Here is a 19,297-nt window from a genome sequence, read left to right on the forward strand (position 1 = left end):
TCACTGACATACCACAACACACCTCACACCACCAACAAAATGGCTCCAGCTACTGCAGGGATGAAAAGACAGCTTCACGCCCCACTTGACCAGTTTAGACCCCCAAACACAAGACAGATCGTTCTAAACGAAGAGAAAACCCAAGCTGAGAGACGTGCAGTTTCACCGCAGGAGAGAGAGTACTTGCCTGGAACTACATCTCTGGAATAGAGTGGATTCCTGTTATAGTGATGGAACAAATTGGTCGTGTGTCGTACACAGTGGAAACTAGTTTTACTGATGCGTTTTACTGTGCATTTTCATGTTTCAGTGGACATATGACAATTAAAACTAGGTTATGGAAGAATGGGGTTGTCTATATTGCTCTGAGGGGCTAGCATGGCCACAAAAGTCAAAATGGCCTCCTTCCATGCTGTAAGCAAGTACGAACTAAAAAACACTGTTGGTATTCATCAACTGCAGTTGCCATTGTGACGAAGGTAATCCAGCAACTAATTTACACCCAGCAAGACCTCACAGAGGGCATTCAAGGGCCATGAGTCGGTGTGCGTTCCTGAAATTGCCTGAGGGACAAGCATCAGACAGTGGGGCCTGGGATACCCCCACCACCCCCACCCCCCATCATTATCATCATCACCGAGGCAGGAGCTATTCTTATCTCTCCGAGATGTTTAACATCTCGGCTGCTTCAGTGATTGTACAGCCACTACAATGGGGAGTCAGTCCAGAGTGTAAACGCCCCCCCCCCCCCCATTTGAGTGGTGAATCTAACCCTGGAGCTCTACCTCAGAGACCAGAGAAGGTGCCAGAGAATCCGGGCCATCCAAACCCTACCTCACCTCATTCGTTCAAAGCAATTTGAGACATTCCGAGCTTGTAAAGTGAATGAGTACAATTTTACTTATTTCCTTGCTTTGGAAAGTTGTAAAGAAAAGTTGGTGGATGTGACAAATACACTGGCATATTGACACCCTATTGATCTCTGAATTCCAACAAAACAGCTACAAGAAAGCTGGGATTAATATGGATAACTCGTAAAAGTAATTTGTCGGGGAATTTAAGGAAGTAGTTCTGCTTTCCCCTCCCCCAATCTCTTCCTTGCCTCATTAAACAACTTGCCCCACCCAGCATAAACTGAGGTGGGGAAGAGGGAGATGATTCAGACAGGTTTAGATCGAGGACTGCAGCCAAGGACCAGTCTGCGGTCTGTAACAATGCTCTTGCACGATTAACAACCTACGCGGGTAACTCCATTGAAACCCATCGAATGTTGAGAGACTGCGATAGAGCGGATGTGGGAAGGTGGTTTCCTATGGTGGGAGAGTCTAAAACCAGAGGACACAGCCTCAGAATGATGGGGCTCCCTGTTAGAACAGAGATGGGAAGAACTTCTTTAGCCAGAGAGTGATGAATCTATGGAATTCGATGCCAGAGCTGCCCGTGAAGGCCAGGCCATTGGGTATATTTATGGCTGAGGTTGATAGATTGATTGGTCAGGACAAGAAGGGATACGGGGAGAAGGAAGGAGACTGGGTTTGAGAAGGAAAATGAATCAGCCATGATGAAATGGCAGAGCAGATTCAATGGGCCAAATAGCCTAATTCTGCTCCTATACCTTATGGTCTTAAACTGCAGAGTGGGTGGGTGAACGTCAGTTTGAGGTTGTATCTCAGGAGAAGGATACAGAGGAGGTGGAAGCAAGAAAGGTATTAGGGATTAAATAAACTTTGGCCTCCTCTGTCATTGTATTGCCTTATCTAAGAACAATGTTTGCAAAGAGTGTAATCCCACTCAGTACACTAACCACTACTCACACTGTCATACAGCACCTTGTACTTGGTCACATTTCATAGTTTGCAAAGCGGACTGCAGATACATTTCTGGCCTTCTTTCCCTCTGGTTGGTGGGATCTTGCAGTGTCAAAACACAGTGGGATGTCATGGGAGGGTTAAGGGCATTGGGACGTCTGGAAGCTGGAACAGACATCTGGGTGTTCATGGAACCCAGTGACTGCAAAGATCCTAATATTCATCAAGGTGCTTGCTGGGGAGGAGACGCAGAACGAGACAGGAAGGACGGGGTTAATAATTCTTCCCCTTCCCTCTCCATCCCCCCTCCAGCACTTTCAAAGGACACAGTGAGTTTATGCCTTCCACTGCGGGGAAAATACTGAAAAGAATTACAGCCCTCAGTCGTCAACCAATCCAAGAAGAATGGCAGAAGGAGCAAAGAACAGACAGAGTAGTCTAGGGCACCGTAAGAGAGCCAGCATCTCTCCACTGGCCAAGCAGACCACAGGCTCCATACAATGTCAAAGGCCATTGTGAAGGACAGTACAGACCCACTCTGTTCAAACCAGAACCGAGAGATGAGATTAAGAAATTAGTTTGATTTGTCACATGTACATTGAAATATACAGTGAAATGCGCCTTTTGCCTCAAATCAATCAGAGAGGATTGTGCTGGGCAGCCTGCAAGAGTCACCGCAGGTGCCAACATAGTATGCCCACAGCTCACTGTACCTGCCTGGACTGTGGGAGGAAGCTGCAGCACGCCAAGGAGACCCACGTGGTCACGGGGAGAACATACAAACCCCTTACAGACAGTGGTGGGAATTGAACCTTGGTCTGCGATCGCTGAAAACCAATACACTGACCACTACACCATCATGCTGCCCGACTTGCATCGTGTTGTAGATTAAGCTTCAGAGTAATAGGAGCATTTTATAGATTCTGCCCAGTTTAGCAAAGAACACACTCTGAGATCTTGGAAAGGGGTTCACTGGCCAGGCTCCTAAGCAGGAACCCCCATAAATACAAAGGCAGGAGTGAATGACATTGACATCTGGATAATGGCTCAGAACTACAACAATGCAGAAGGAAGGAATGATGATCTTGGAACCAAGGCAGGCAAGAGGTTCAACACAATATCAAGGCATAGGCTATGATACTTCTATTTACTAAGGGTGGAAAAGTTAGGAAGTTTCCAAGGACAGAGTTATTTATGGGGACAAGGTACCAGGGCAGAGTATCCAGGGAGAGATGAGGCCAAGGTGGATATGTGGATCCGCAGAGGAACTTGGAGAGCCAGTTCACATGGAATGTTTTGGAAACTGGGGCCACCTGGCAAGGGCATTAAAGTGAGATTACATTGAGATTTGGATAGATTTTGACGAGCCTGAAGGATGATTAGTGGGATGTGTCTGTAGGAGGTTGAGATGACATGGCAGAGGGGGTGAAGCAGGAACCAGGGCTGGTGGAAGAGAAGTATGGGCAACACTGCGAGCTCATGACATCAGAGAGCCACACACAGACTGGCCTGTGGTCCTGGTGGTGCACGTTCTCCCTTTGTTTCACCTGTTTTCTCTCTGGCCGCATCCCTAAGACACGCGGGATGGTAGGTCACTGTGAATTACCCCTTGTGCGAAGGTGAGCGGTGGAATCTGGTGGGGTTTGACAGGCATACGGGGAGAAATTTTTTAAACTGGGGTCAGTGTTGGTGCAGTGGACTGCAGAGACTGAGTGGGCCAAAGGATCTGATTCTGTGCTATAGGTTTAGCATATGATGGAATATTTCCCCTTGGGGGCAGAACTGAATTGGCCATTTGCTCTTCTACTGCAATGCAACCTCGCCAATTTTTCCTGCTTACCGTTTGAATCCCTCTTCTGTATCCACTCCCAAATTCTCCAGAAGCCTGCAGAACAGAAAGACACAAATTACTATCAATGCTGGTTCAACTCGTCTGAAGTTGAGTCCCACCACGTGAAGAAAATTGTCATTAAACTTCTCAGCAAACAACAACCAGAATGGCAACTGATGCAAAGTTTTGGGAAATTTGAGTCAGTTCACATGAACTATGGCAAGTGACTTACCCCACCCTCCAACTCTCAGGAGCTCGAATCTTAAAGGACTTAAAAATTCCCAATTGAAGATGTGTAGTGAAAGAAATTAAAAGAATAAGAGGATTGAATTTGGGACCTCTAGCAGACTATTTGCTTATTTGTTGCTGGGCTGTAAACAAAGGCAGGTGGCTGAATGCAGTCACAAAACACTGGAATCTGGAGGTGAAGGGAAGATGGACACCTTGGGTCAATGCGCTGCATCAAGAACACGGAAGTATAAAGGGGAGACAGTCATTTTAAAGGGTTGCGAAGGAGGGGTGGCAGGTGAGGAGCAGTTGATGGGCAGATGGACCCAGCTAGGATCCTGACTGTCCCCTTCTCGCCCCAGGAGTCGGAAATTGACCTGTAACATTAATTTTGTTTCCCCTGTATGGCTGCTGTCTGACCTACTGAGAACTTCATTATCTTCTGTTCTTACTAACTTCTGACTCATGTGATAGTGGTGTGTGGTTACGTTGTTGTCCTCATTCATTCACTCAAACCAAAATCCATTCTCCAATCATATCACAGTTGTTGCAAAACCAAGAAATTATGAGCCAGACTAAATGTTTGTGAGGAATTAGGATTGTTATACACAAAGGCAGTTAGGTCTTATTTGTAAATATTAATGTTGGAACTCATTATATCAGTTATTTGACATTTCTAGAAAGACATAATATTCTGTCTAGCTTACAACATAAATCTTTTCCATGAAATGCCAAACCAATTCAAAACAATGAGGTACTGCCTGTTCTTAAAGTACTCTTTGCTTTCCTCAGGCGCTAGTACCACCAAGACTTCATGGGGTCCTTGAGGTACATAAGGAGGATTCCTCCCTTAGGCCTATCGTCAGTGAGATAGATTCTATGACTTACTACCCCGCTAAGCATTTAATGACCATACTGTCTCCCTCTGTTAGGGGCTGTGGGCATCACATCACAAATTTCTCGGACTTTGTAAAAACGATAACCAAAATTCAGCTGACCCCGGGGGACAGTTTTGACGTGGTATTCTTGTTCATGAGCGTTCCCATCAAGGACAGCTTGGTCCTCCTGCGGTCTGGGTTTGACAAGGATACCACTGATCTTTTTGAACCCACCCTTACATCAATGCAGTTCCTCTACCAGGGGAACTACAATGAACAAACAATCGGAGTGACCATCAGATCACCCTTTTCGCCAGCTATTAGTGATTTATATACGGAGGACTTTGAGGAGAAGGCTCTGAACTCTTCGCCCTAACACCCCAAATGCTTCTTCACATGCATCGATGACACCTTCGTAGTGTGGCCTCATGGTCTCCAGGCACCCCACGACCATCTGAGCAGCGCACATCCAGTTTACCATGGAGATGGCGAAGAAAGGTTGCCTCCCATACCTGGACATTCTAATATGACAGAAACCGAGTGGTAGCCTCAGACATGGCACCTATCAGAAACCCACTCTCACGGACATATACCTCCACAATAAAAGCCACCATCACACCTCCCAACGTAGAGAGGTTCTTTCTACTTTGATTAACCATGCGAAAATTATTTTGGATCCGGAGTGTTTCAATGAAGAAATAACACACGACATTCCTACAGAATGGCTACAAGGTGAAGGTAATCAATCCGGACTTTAAAAGGACTGATGGAAAAACCAGGAAACCTAACAACAAGGAGGAACCAGTCACGACTGCCTGTCTTCCTTATAATTCCACGGTTTCTGGAAGGATTGCCTGAATCCTGAAGAACTATCAGATTAATACCATCCACAAACCCATAGGGAAGCTGAAATCCTGAATTCTGTGGGTCAAAGATGACCTGAGACTCAGAGTGGCTAGAGTTTAAAGACATCCCTGCGAATCGGCCAAACAGGTCGCACGGTGGAATCCCGCATCAAGCAGCACAGGAGGTGTATCTGTTCATGTTAGAGAAATCGGCAGTAGCAGGACATTGTATTCGCAATGGCTATAGGATTGATTTTGACAGCACAAAAATACTGTGCCACACCAATGGTTTTTGGGACCGCCTAGTGATGGAAACCATTGAAATAAAACTAGAGGAAAAGAACTTTAATAAAAACAAAGCTCTTGCTCAAAGTATGAACTGGAATTTGATTGTAAACAAGGTGGACCAGCGGAAAACTCATTGGATGACGACTAACCATTCAAGAGAGTTGGACAATGGGGGTATCAATACAACTGGACTAGACATGCCCAGGCATCATCCCTGATGAAGATGGCTGAGTTTGTCATCAAAACGTCAGTTAAAATCAACACCTGTATCTGGCTGGAAGCCCGAGAAGAGTGTATCCATACTCTCCCTGATCTCACTGGTGGACACCTTTCCAAGTTTCAACCATACTCAGAGGAGAATATTCAGATGTCATCCAAAGATGAAAGATATGAACCCTGTTCCTCTTATACCAGTGGTTCCCAACCTTTTCTATGCCCCACACCGCAGGAAACGTTTGATTAATATTCGCACCCCCTACAAAAGTAATATCACATTTGAAGATGAGGAAGTCTAATTTCTAATTTCAACCACAAATTGAACCACATACAATTCTACAGGTGAACAAATTGAACTTAATAAAAATAAGCTTTTAACTCAGTGCATAAAATGCAAATATAAATTGAGTAATCAGATTCTAATCTATTCAGAAAAAAATTGTAAACAGTAAAATCAATCCCAATTATGAACATAAAATTCAATGAGGACTTTACTCCTGTTTCTCATTCATGATTTTGTCAAAATGTGGAACTTTCTTGCTGACTGTGATCCGCAGGTCTGCCTGTAGATTTTGTCTTGATTGACAAAAGAGAACTGAATCCAGATTCACCCAAGTATGTTGTTGCAAATGGAATGAGGACACGGAGTGCTTTTCCACCAAGTCTTGGGAACATATCCAGAGCTACACACCAAAACTCCTCCAAAGTCTTGCTTTCAAATTCCATTTCAAGAGCTCGATTTGTCCGCAAATCAATAAGATCTTCCTTCAGCTCTTCATCATCTGACATTTTCTCCAAATTGTAGGAATATGGACTCATGATCCATTCTTCTGAAATCTTCAGGTCTCCAGCAGCAAAATATCCATCAAAAAGCATTTACAAATGAGTCACAATTTCTTCACGCACAGTAGGAGTGATGGATCCAGCATTATCAACCATCTCTTCTAGTGAAGGAAAATTTGAGAGACTGCCCCTTTCCATCCTTCGACGCCAAAGATGTAACTTTTCTTTGAAGACATTCAACTTTTCACAAGCCTTCAATATGTTTATCACTTTTCCTTGAAGAGAAACATTCAGGTCATTCATACAAGTGAAAATGTCAGCTAAGTAAACCAGCATTTGGGCGAATCGAATTCCTGTGATTCCATTGCCCCAACCAGATCACATTCACGCTCCTCCAGAAAAACTTTGATTTCTTCCCGCAGTTCAAAGAAGCGGTTTAAAGCTTGTCCTCGTGACAACCAACGGACTTCTGTGTGAAAACGCAAAACGGAATACTCACTTCCCAGATCCTCACAAAATGATTTGAAGATGCGATGGTTCAAAGCACGCCCCCTGATCCAGTGGATGACCTTCTCACAAGTATCAAGGACTTTCTTCAAATTTGGAGGCAATGTTTTTGATGCCAAAGCATGCTGATGAAGAAAACAATGGGTAACTTGCAAGTCTGGAATCTCCTTTTTCATCAATGCAGAAAAGCCAGATTTATTTCCAAGCATTGCAGGTGCCCCGTCAGTGCACATAGAACCAATGACTTTGATATCTAAATCATGTTTGGCAAAGACGTCTTTCAGCAGCTGCGTCACATCCTTTGCAGTTGTGTTTGTCACTCAAGGACACAAGCCACTCTTTGTCACACACCCTGAAATTCCATCTCGCACCCCCGGGGGTGCGGGCACCCCAGTTTGGGAACCCCTGTCTTATACCTTTGAAACCCATGGAGACCACTACCAAACTAGAAAGTGGACCATCTTCAAATCACACAATACCTCAGCTTAGATAAATGTCAACACAAGAGATTCTGCAGATGCTGGAAATCCAGAGTAACACAAACAAAATGCTGGAGGAACTCAGCAGGTCAGGCAGTATCTATGGAGAGGAATAAACAGTTGACATTTTGGGTTGAGACCCTTCCACCGGACTGGAAAGAAGCCAGAATGGGGGGGTGGGGTGTGAAGAGGGGAAGAAATATAAGTTTGCAACCAATAGGTGAAGTCAGGTGAGGGGGAAGGTAGGTGGGTGGGGGAGGGGGAATGAAGTGAGAAGCTGGGAGTATTGAAGAAGAAGGAATATTGGACCATTGCAGAAAGGAAGGAGAAGGGCTCCAGAGGGAGGTGACAGGCAGGTGAGAAGAGAAGGGGCAGGAGAGGAGCCAGATTATGGCAAGTTAAAGAAATGCAGTCAGGTTGGAGGCTTCCCAGATGGAATGCTCCTCCAACCTGAGAGTGGTCTCATCACAGCAGTAGGGGACGCCATGGCTCTTCATGTCAGAATGGGAATGGGGAGTGGAACTCAAATGGTTAGCCACCGGGAGATTCTGCCTTTTGCAGAGCGAGCGAACAGAAACACCATTTCTGTGTCATCACTGAAGTCGGAATCTTGGCACTCTCATAGCTGGGGAAGTGGCCACATCCCAAGTGTGCAGAGCGTTAAAGAAGGCACTCGAAAGGCAACAAATTCAAGCCTGCTCATTCAGAGATTAATTTATTATAGGCAATTACAGGAAGAAACACCATAGAATTTACAAAAAAAATACACATAATCAAAGACTGACAAACAACCAATGTGCAAAAAAAGATGCAGTGTGCAAATAAAAATTAAAACTGAGAAGAGGAATTGTAAAGTCCTTTAAAGTGACGATATGTCCAAGTTAATTTTACTGAAAAATCTCAATAAAATACCCAAGATGCTTTTGGTATATATAATTCGATCGTAATTTCATATTGATTTAGACCCGGGTGTGAATGAAGTCTTCACTGTGAGGACATAGCTACGTGCTCATAGATGGGCAGTGAGCCTGCCTGTTCACATCGGGCTGAAGGGTTTAGGGTGGGGTCTGTGAGCCAGTGGATTTATGGAGGAGCCAGTGAGCCAGTGGTTTAGGGTGGGGTCTGTGAGTCAGTGGATTTACGGAGGAGCCAGTCAGCCAGTGGTTTAGGGCGGGGTCTGTGAGCCAGTGGATTTACGGAGGAGCCAGTGAGCCAGTGGTTTAGGGTGGGGTCTGTGAGCCAGTGGATTTACGGAGGAGCCAGTGAGCCAGTGGTTTAGGGTGGGGTCTGTCAGTCAGTGGATTTACGGAGGAGCCAGTGAGCCAGTGGTTTAGGGTGGGGTCTGTGAGCCAGTGGATTTACGGAGGAGCCAGTGAGCCAGTGGTTTAGGGTGGGGTCTGTGAGCCAGTGGATTTACGGAGGAGCCAGTGAGCCAGTGGTTTAGGGTGGGGTCTGTCAGTCAGTGGATTTACGGAGGAGCCAGTGAGCCAGTGGTTTGGGGTGGGGTCTGTGAGCCAGTGGATTTACGGAGGAGCCAGTGAGCCAGTGGTTTAGGGTGGGGTCTGTGAGCCAGTGGATTTATGGAGGAGCCAGTGAGCCAGTGGTTTAGGATGGGGTCTGTGAGCCAGTGGATTTACGGAGGAGCCAGTGAGCCAGTGGTTTAGGGTGGGGTCTGTGAGCCAGTGGGAAATTCAGATCCCTCTGAGGCTGCAAAACACTGACTATTGGACACCCATACATATGAGTAAGCATGTGGGAAACCGGCAGGATGGATGGGATGAATTTGTCAGCTGCTAAGTGGCTTCAGGGACATTCTGCCAGGTGGGACTGGAGTGTTTTCACCTGTATTCACTCACCATCCACCACTTGGGGTCTGGGCCAGTCTGAGGAGACACACTCACTCACTCACCGAGTCAGTGAAGCTTCTCTTCCTGCACACAGCTGTTGTTGTCGCCCTCTCCCACACACTCCTAGTCATTTCTGACTTACAAACAGTTATGAACGTTTCCCTGTCATAGTTCAGGGACTGCCTGTGGTGAATGTTGCCCTACACTGCAGTTTACAACTGAATACATCCAAACTTTTAATATTAACCTTATCCTTAAATAAAATCTAGCTTTTCTTGTCACATGTACTTTGAAGCATCAATGATCGACACCTTCTGAGGATCCCCACTTCCTGCACCTACGTAGCATGCCCATATCCATTTGTCTTTGGAAGGTGGAAGCAAAGCTGAGCACCCAGAGGAAATCCATGCTGCAACGGGGTGATGGCAGCAGGATGGGTGCCCAGTCTTACCTGGGGCACTCTGAAAACATTACTCCAGCTGCCGTGCTGCCCTTGCTGGGGTTTGAAGGAGCCTCAGAAACCATTGTGATTTTTACCTCTACTGACGCTCTGGATGGGTCAACCCCAACTGTGAACCGCTGACCGCTCACGGCAGGTCATCTGATCCAAACCAGGGCCCTCCGGCTGTACGGTTGGACTTGTAGAATGCCGAGCCCTCCTCTCTCAATGCTGCCCTCACAGAGCCTGCCCTCTCCCCCACAACCTCCCTCCCATTGACAAACCTCAGCGTTTCTAACCTGCCCTGTGAAGCCCACTTAAAGATTCTCACTTTCATTCAGGTTTCAGGTGGTAATTCAGACAACGGAGCTTGAAATCTGTCGAGTGGCGATTCTGGAAATCCCGGACGCGGTCGGTGGGGGGTGTGGGGGGTGGGGAGGGGTTAGGAAAGGGTAAACGTGTAGAACAGGCCTCACCCTCAGGGTGAAGGTGGGCCGCTGCTCTGTGATGATGTGAGAAGCACAGCTGGAACCAGAAACTTGGCAGCATGAAGCATCACTTGGGAACGTGCTCTAATGAGAATCAGAGCTCACTCACTCACTCACTTACAGAACACAATGTGCCAAGTGATTTCTTTAGAAGAGACAAGTTACGCTCTGACCAAGCGTTTGATACACCATTCGTTAACCACGCGTTGCCTGGCATCACGCTCCTTGCTCCTTCCTTTCTGCTACTTACTTCAGCAACCAGGACTTGAGTTGCGAAAGGTGAAATGGTAAAGGAGCAAGAGGGGAAGCTCCACGTTGGTGTTCAGTGGCAAACCCACAGCTTTGTGACAGAGCAAGGCTAAGCATGAAGATTATGCAGGACAACCCAATCCCTTCCACCGTCAGCACGAGACCGGAGCAGATCAGTGCTAACCCTGGCAATGTGCTGGTCCTTAAAATGAAACCAGGATCTTGTACAGGGAATAGTGACCCAGGTAAAGGGCTGAGAACGGGGCCTAATATTATACGGGCACCACTAATCCTATCCATTGTTTCAGGGCCATATTGGGGCTGGATATTACAGAGCGCTTTACTAAGCCTGCTTAAAAATTCTCTCTTTCATTCAGGTTAAAAGTTGTAATATGAGCATCAGACTAATGCAGGATATTATAGAGAGCATCACTCTGTATCAGAGCCGGACCAGACCCAGAAAACACCAAGAAGGAAGTGTAATAGGGCCATATGGCACTGAGCGTGGCTGATTTTTGCCACATTCTCCTGTTAATTCAAGATCAGATAATTACCTCCAAAAAGTTTCCAGTCTTTACCACACTGAGTGACTGAGAACTGATCGTTCACAGGGTCCTGTCAGGTGAATTCAAAAACATTTCCCTAGACAAAGAAATGTCCCCTCATCTCTGTCCCGAATTACTGACCCCTTATTCTGAGCTGGCGGCCCCTCATTCCTGACACCCCAGCCAAGGGAAACATCAGCCCCATGTCTGGCCTGAATGTTGTGTGCTTCAATGAGATCACCTGCTATTCTTCTGAACAGGAGAGGGAAGAAATCGGTTTGCATGATCTCTCCTGACAATATGCACAAGCTATCCAGGAATCAACCTGGCCCAGCTTTACGCAGTCTCTCTGTTACAACTACATCTGACCCAAGGTATGGTGACCAGAGCATGTACACAAAGTTCCAACCCCCACAATAATTATAGGAAAATATTAAAAAGCACTTGAATCGGCAAGGCAACTGGTCGGCATGTTCCAGACAGGCTGAAGGACCTGTTTCTGTGCTGCATGGATCATTCTGTCTGCCATGTTCGCATCCATCCCAAAATCCCAAAGAAGCCCCTCTGTGTGCCTTTCTCAGACTGCCAGTGCCAGCCAGCTTCGGTGTGGTTTGTCATTGACATAGAGGGTGAACAGCTGGGGCCCCACTTGCTCACAGCCTCCCAACCCAAACGCAACCTGTTTACTCCTGCGCTGTTTCTGTGTGTTTACAGATGCACTGTGCAAGGCAGTTTACTATTCCCAATCCCAATTCCCAATCCTCTCATTTTGTTTAACGATTCCCATTATGTCGCCAGGGTCGTGTAGCGGTTAGCGTGAGGCTACTACAGCTTGGACCTTTCCGGCGCCATCTGTAAGAAGTCTCTTTATGTCCTCCCTGTGGAATTCTGGGTCTTCCCTGGGTGCTTCAGTTTCCTCCCACAGTCAAAGGCTTACCGGGTAGGTTAACTGGTCATTAGGTAAATATGCTGGAAGGGCTGGAAGTGCCTATTCTGAGTAGCGTCTCTAAATAACTTTCTAAAAACCTCACCAAGGGCCTCTGAAACCACTACACCCACAAGTCACTCTGGGCTACAACTTTAGAAAACTCTCAACAGTTAAACAGGATGTCCCTTCCATAAATTCTTGTTGACTCTGCCCACTTATTTAATAATAGATTTCAGCAGCTTCCCTGCGACAGACCTTAGGCTAACTGCTCCATCCTTTCCGAAGCTGTGGAATGACATTTGAGACCTTCCAGTCTGTGGGAACCATTCTGGAATCTGCAGAAATTTGGAACTTGACAACTTGAGTGTCTCCTATCTTCTATTTCTAGGATATAGATCATCAGGTCCTGAGAAATTAAAAGATTTTCAATCCCATTACTTCCTTCAGTTCAGTTACTTTGCTAATGTTAATTTCTTCCAGCTCCTCAATCACTTTCCATTATATCAATGAAGTTTTCTGTTTTTTTTCCAAGAGAACACACACAAATTACTTATTTAGGTTCCCTGTCTTCTTTGATCCTGCGTAGAACTTCTCCTATCTCAGTTTATAAGGGACTCATATTTGTTAATCATCCCCTTGTTATGTAGCCACAGAAACCTGAACAGTTTCCTTTTCTGTTTCTCACAAGGTTATTATCTTTAGGACCAGAACCATATCTTAAACAGCAAGCACAAATCCTTCTAATATGAAGCCCAGAGACAGAGTTTATGCAGTACCACTATCTCCAGAACTGTATCAGACTTAATCTGTAGTCGGAAATCCACAGGAAACATTAATGCCACTTGTAGGTCAAAGTCAAAGTATTATCAAAATGCGTATATTTTCACCTTATACTACCTTGAAATTCATTTTCACACAGACATTTACAAGAAAATAAATACAATGGGATTTACAAAAAAACGAAACATAAGCAAAGACTGACAAACAACCTGTACACAAATATTTGAGGACGATCTGTGCAAATAAGTGAATAGTACTGAGAATATGAGTTATTGAGTGCTTGAAAGTGACTGCCGGCTGTGGAATCAGGTCAGAGTTGAGGTGAGTGAAGTTATCCACCCTGGTTCAGGAGCCTGATGTTTATAGGTACATCTGTCCCTGAACCTGCAGCACCATTCTTAACCCTGTATCAGCGCAGGACTGCAGACAGTTGATAGACAGAAAAACTGCCACTACTCAGGGGGTGCGGGTGTGTGTGAAAACATTAGAACACAGACAAGCGTGATCATAATTCTGCAGCTCTCAAAGGGGGGGAGACAGGAGGAAGAGCAGTTCTTACCTCCCCATCGTCATCCTCTTCACAGTAAAACTGTGCTGCTCGAGGATCTCCCTTTATCTTCAGATCTTCAATCAAACCCTGCAATAAGATGGAAACTCTAGGCATTAGGTGATTGAAAATACAGTCTGGACAACAATCCCTTTTGTAACTATCAGTACATTTCATAGTCCACACATCTCCATCAGACAGCACACACTCAGCCCAACACCACACACACTTTCCCTGAAGACCCCCATTACACAGTACCCCCTTACCACGGCAGCACTCCCCCATCAGACAGTACCTGCTCACCCCAAGATCATAGATTGGTCATCTTCCTATATTTAGCAATATGAACTCATCTTGTTTGTCATTGCCTTAAATTTGCAACCCCTGTCGTTACCTGTTGTTACTCAAGGGACAGAGTATTTTCCAGGAAGTTTCAGCCAGGCAGCAATGCTGGGCACAGTATATAGTCGTGGCTGTGCACCTGGCTCAATGTCCAGATTACCCACCATTCACTTCAACGGCAGGGAGCACACTCGTGATCTCCTTTTAGAACATGGCAAAGTCTTAAAGGACAGCAGAAGGGTCTTACTGGTCTCAGCACCCATTATTATCTAAACTGGTATTAAAACTCTATAACTGCAGACTCTTGACATCTCTCCCACAGCCCTCTCCACCCGTACTTTTGCAAATATCCCTTCCCCACACCATGTGACAAGCTCTCCCCCACCCTCCCCACATCAGTCCCAAATTAAATAAAGACCATTTTCACAATTTTTTTTGTTTATCAGAGGCCATTTTGCATTGTAATCTTGGAGTTCACGTAACCTTCATATTAATATGGCGCAGGAGCAGGCCTTTCAGCTTATTGGTTCATGCTAGCTCCATTTTCTCTCTCTCCTTATTCCCCCACATTGTTGGAACACAAACCCTTTCACACAAATTCACCAACTTCCCTTTGACCTTCCTGGCAATGACTGACACTAATGGGTGATTTCCTGGGTTGATGAGCATCCCAGCTGGTCTCTGGGACGGGGGGAGGAAACTGGAGCACTTGCTGGGAGGGACTCAGAGTGGACACATGGAGAATGTGCAAACTCCAAGTCAGATAGCACTGAGGGCAGGGATTGAACTTGCAGCTCCCTCAGGCATCACTCAGGCTACATCCACACTTGACCGGATAATTTTGAAAACGCCGGTTTCGCGTAAAAACAATAGGCATCCACACTAGGCGTTTTTAAAAATATCTCTGTCCACATTGAAATGGATATTTTGGCGAATCTCCTCCTCCTGGGCGTGCGCAGGACTCATCTACCGAAAACAAGCGACATGTTTGGTGTCGAATCTCGCTGTGAAAGTGCTCGTTTGTGTAGTTACAGACTAGAAAAACTTAAATAACGGGCAGCTGTTGGCTCTCGCGCAGGAGGACTTAAAAGTTAAAAAAAAAACAAATACTGGAGCGTACGAAGGCAACCGACAGGGAGTTCACAGACAGATCCCGGCCGACGATGAACATTGAAAAACTGACGAACTCTGTTGCATTAATAAAGCAATAATAAAATTAACCTTGTTAAATGTATAAAACATGCCTGTATCAGTATTATTTTGTATTGCCATACAACATTACATTAGGCTGTTACACATCTATTGTCAGAGAAGTACTTGTATAAATAGGTAAACCACCTTCATACGAGCAAGGACAGAAAACAGGGCAAAGTGAGTATACTTATTTATTCAGTAAGTTATAGGTCAAAGTATTTGGTGAGTACATTTCTAACTCTTCTGGCTTCAGTCTCGTTGCCATCTGTTCTGAAATTGTTAGATTGTGTGGAGGGTTGCATTCAGGAAAACAATGAAATAGCGCACTGCCATCTGACAGCGTTTTCAGATTTCTCCGGTTACCCCGTCCACACTGATCTGCCCAAGCGGTGTTTTCAAAATTACACACCCTGGACAGCATTTCTGAAATGCTCTGGTTTCGGGGGATGAAAATGCCATTTTAATGTGGACGGAGGGTAAAAATAAAGAGAAAAACCTTCGGTTACAGATTTATCTGGTGTAGTGTGGACATAGCCTCAGTCTTGTAGTCACCGGTTGTGATGTCCTGTGTGTTGGACTGTAAACACTCCAGTGTGGCACTACACAACATCACACATCTCAGGGTAGGCTCCGAAATCCTAAATGAGATGCAATTGGTGTAATCCCTGAACCACCTACCCCAGTGTTAAATTCTGTTTAAATTTAGAACTGGGGACAGAAATATCGTAAGTATATTTGAATTTCAGCATTAATAACAAAAGCCCATAAGGGCCATGTTTTTCTGCACTTAGTCTGTAAAATATATTTCAATGGAAGAATTTGAGATTCACGGCCGTTAAGTGCTGCAATATATCAGGGTGTGCTGATTCCTGTGAAACACTGCCAGGTCATGACCATTGTCGCAGGATCAGATTTTGCAATGAATGCTTCCTCTCTCTTCCGCTTCTCTGTCTCCTGTCCAGACGGCATATTTCTCTCTGTCGCCTACCATCGATTCTCCAAAAGCAATCATTCTTTGGAACTTGAGCAAAGAACACAGCCCTCCAGAACAGCTGGATTCAGCTGTAAGCATACACAATTCACTGTCATAATCGGACCACTTTCAAAGGAAAATGAACAGGAAGAAATTAGCGGCTGTCAGCTGATGAAGGACCCTGACAATGACAAGGATCAGGGAGAAGAAAGTTCAGTTGGCTTTGACTGGAGCAACTAATATGCTGTTTAAGTACAAGTGAGGTTCAGCCCACATGATGTTCTGCACAGTACTTTGGCCCTCTTCCTTCTTGCTGTTGGAATCGGTCCACGGCAGCTCATGCTGTGCTTGCGTGTTCTGTCCTCAGACAAGGCGGTTCTGTTGGCAAACAGTCACTGTGCTTGGATTCTGCTTCTCAGCTGACTCACCTCTGCAAGGTTTTGTTTGTTTCCGTGCCGGAGACAGGCAGGGAAAGGACAAGGCTTACGGGCTACAGCATCAGTCTTCAGCTGGAAGCATGGCACATGATGGGAGGATTCATAAGGAGCTGCTATAAAGGGCAGAACAAGAGCAAAGAAGAAGAAATCATTTCAGCACACAGTGGGAGCAACAGCCAGCTTGTTGATTAATCCCTTGTTTCAATACAAGGAGTGGCATGGCAGCTTAGAGGTTAGCGTAATGTCACTACTGTGCCAGCACCGCTGTCTGTACAGTGTTTGTACGTTCTCCCTGTGACCACGCAGGATTTCTCCGGGAGCTCTGCTTTTCACCCACTTTTCACCCGCTTTTCAAAGACGTACGGGTTGGTAGGTTAATTGGTCAAATGGGTGTAATTGGATGGCGCAGGGTCATTGAGCTGAAAGGACCAGTTACTGTGCTCTATCTCTAAACAGATTAAGTTGTTACTGTGTGCAATCCACTGCCCGCTAATCACTAACAGTACTGACAATTACCTTCACAGACCTTCACACAGAAATTTTGTCTGTGTGAATTTTGAGCTTCGGCACAGAACTGTTCACATGGACTCCCAGACATCCTACAGCCAACGTTCCAAAGCAATGACCCTCTTAACTGAGCCACGAGTAAGAGCTTTCAAGAGTGTGCGCTGCAGGTGGTGAGGCTGTCTCACATTTCCTGCGGGTCCGCCTCGATTCTGACCTCTGTGGTAGGAGTTGACTCATTCTAGGATGGTGGAGCTGTTGCCTTGCAGCCCCAGAGAGCCAGGTTCAATCCTGAGCCCGGGTACTGTCTGTTAAGAGCTTTGAATTCTCCCGGGTATTCGGCTTTCCTCCCACGTCCCACACCCATGTGTAATCAGTCACTGTAAATTGCCCCTAGTGATGAGGGGCAGAACCCAGGGAGGGGTTGGTGGGAGTGTGAGAAGAATTAAATAGGATTGGTGTAAGTAGATGGTTGATGGTCAGCAGAGATTGGAGGGGCTGAAGGACCTGGTACCATTCTGTGGATGGTAAGATGCCACTGGAAATCAGGATAGAGGGGCGTCCATTTAAAATAGAGGGGCAGGGAAATTTCTTTAGCCAGAGGGTGGTGAATTTGGAGAATTTGTTACAGAGGCAGCTGTGGAGGCCAGGTTGTCAGGTTTATTTAAGGCGGAGATTGATAGGTTCTTGATTGGCCATGCACCAAAGATTACAGGGAATGGGGCTGAGGAGGGGGGGGGGAGAAAACAAGGATCAGCCATGATTGAATGGCAGAGCAGACTTGATGGACCAAATGGCCTAATTCTGCTCCTATGACATACGGAAATCCAGATTAGGCATTTCAGTATACAAGGGGATGTTAGTCAGTACTTCAACAGCATCAAGCATACACTTGGTAATGCCTTTGATGCACTGAAAAGATACAGGGTGCTGTGTGGGAGTATTTTGGACCAGGTCACATCAGGACAAATCAGCAGAAGGAATCCAAAGCCAAACCTCTTAAGAGAACTTTACAGAAATGTGCAGTTTCCCAGACTGAAGGCATTGTGGCCTGTGGTGGAGTAGAGGAAATTGAGATGAATCGGGGCCTGAATTAGGGCTTTCAGAGGCCTTGAGCAAGGGTTTAACCAGGTCCTGAGCGAGACTCTGAAGGAGGCCCTTGAGTGAGAGTTTAAGGAGGCCCTGAGTGTCAAGTGAGCCTTTGAAGAGTTTGAATAAAAGGTTATGTTTAAATATAAGACATTGCTGTATGTAATCTGGGAAGAATGATTACATTGAATGTGGATGAGAGTCCTCACCGAGGGTTTGGCTGCTTTTAATCACCATTCGTGGATTTCACTGACAGGAACTTTGATCCCTTCTCTTACATGCTTCATTGCAAAGGACTGTGATGGACCTCAGGCCCTGAGTTCTCCAAAAATGGACTTTGGCCTCTCCCATCTACCTTGAGAGGCTGAAGATTCTCTGCTTGACACATTGGCTAACCACCACCAAAGGTCACACGCAAGGCAGCTCCATAAAGTGAGGTGCAGCAGGATTGAATCTTTATTATCTGTTCCACCGGCCGGGGAAAAGTCAGCTACTGTAATACCTACTGAACGTTTCAAGGCACTCTTTAACTACAGGCAGTTAGTGGCACCAGTTAAGTGGGGCCTGAGGAAACCTGATCTGTTATGCTACAAGAAGTCATATTGGCGTTGAAATGAACATAGTTCCATGCTTGAGACTTAAGACTGGAGAGGTGACATCACTGTGCATTGATCTCAATGAGACATAATGGATTCTTTGAAAAGGTCCCGTCTGACTCCAGTGTCTCTGTGGAATTGGGAATGAGGTTTCTGTCTCACCCTTTACTCTAGCCTGATTTACACTAGTGTGGATCAATAGATACAGCCGAATAGCCAAAGGTGAGAGATTAGTGCAACACCGCTTTAGGCACATCCACCAATCCCTGTAAAAGTCCCATCCCGTAGGTGCTACAGGAGCCTCCGCTCCCGCACCAGCAGGCACAGAAAGAGCTTCTTCCCTGTGGCTGTGACCCTGCTGAACCTCACATCACAGTGCTAAACAGTATTACACCCATATTGAACTGTCTCAGTATTTTTATACTTGTGTGCTGTAGCACTTACTTTTTATTCGCAGTTATTTTATAAATAACACT

General features: G+C 45.8%; 1 protein-coding gene across 4 annotated transcripts in view; it reads right to left on the reverse strand.

The window, feature by feature from the left end:
* The window catches only part of LOC132392814 (collagen alpha-1(XVIII) chain-like), a 269,811-nt gene that overhangs the window by 82,484 nt on the left and 168,030 nt on the right, over positions 1–19,297 (reverse strand). For all 4 annotated transcript variants that reach the window (XM_059967218.1, XM_059967219.1, XM_059967217.1 and 1 more), the window contains 2 exons: positions 13,699–13,776; positions 3,649–3,693 (listed from right to left, as the gene is read on the reverse strand). In XM_059967218.1, the coding sequence (XP_059823201.1) occupies positions 3,649–3,693; positions 13,699–13,776 (123 nt within the window). The remainder of the gene's footprint in view (positions 1–3,648; positions 3,694–13,698; positions 13,777–19,297) is intronic.

This window comes from Hypanus sabinus, chromosome 4 (assembly GCF_030144855.1).
Source record: "Hypanus sabinus isolate sHypSab1 chromosome 4, sHypSab1.hap1, whole genome shotgun sequence".
In the NCBI taxonomy this organism is placed as follows: Eukaryota; Metazoa; Chordata; class Chondrichthyes; order Myliobatiformes; family Dasyatidae; genus Hypanus; species Hypanus sabinus.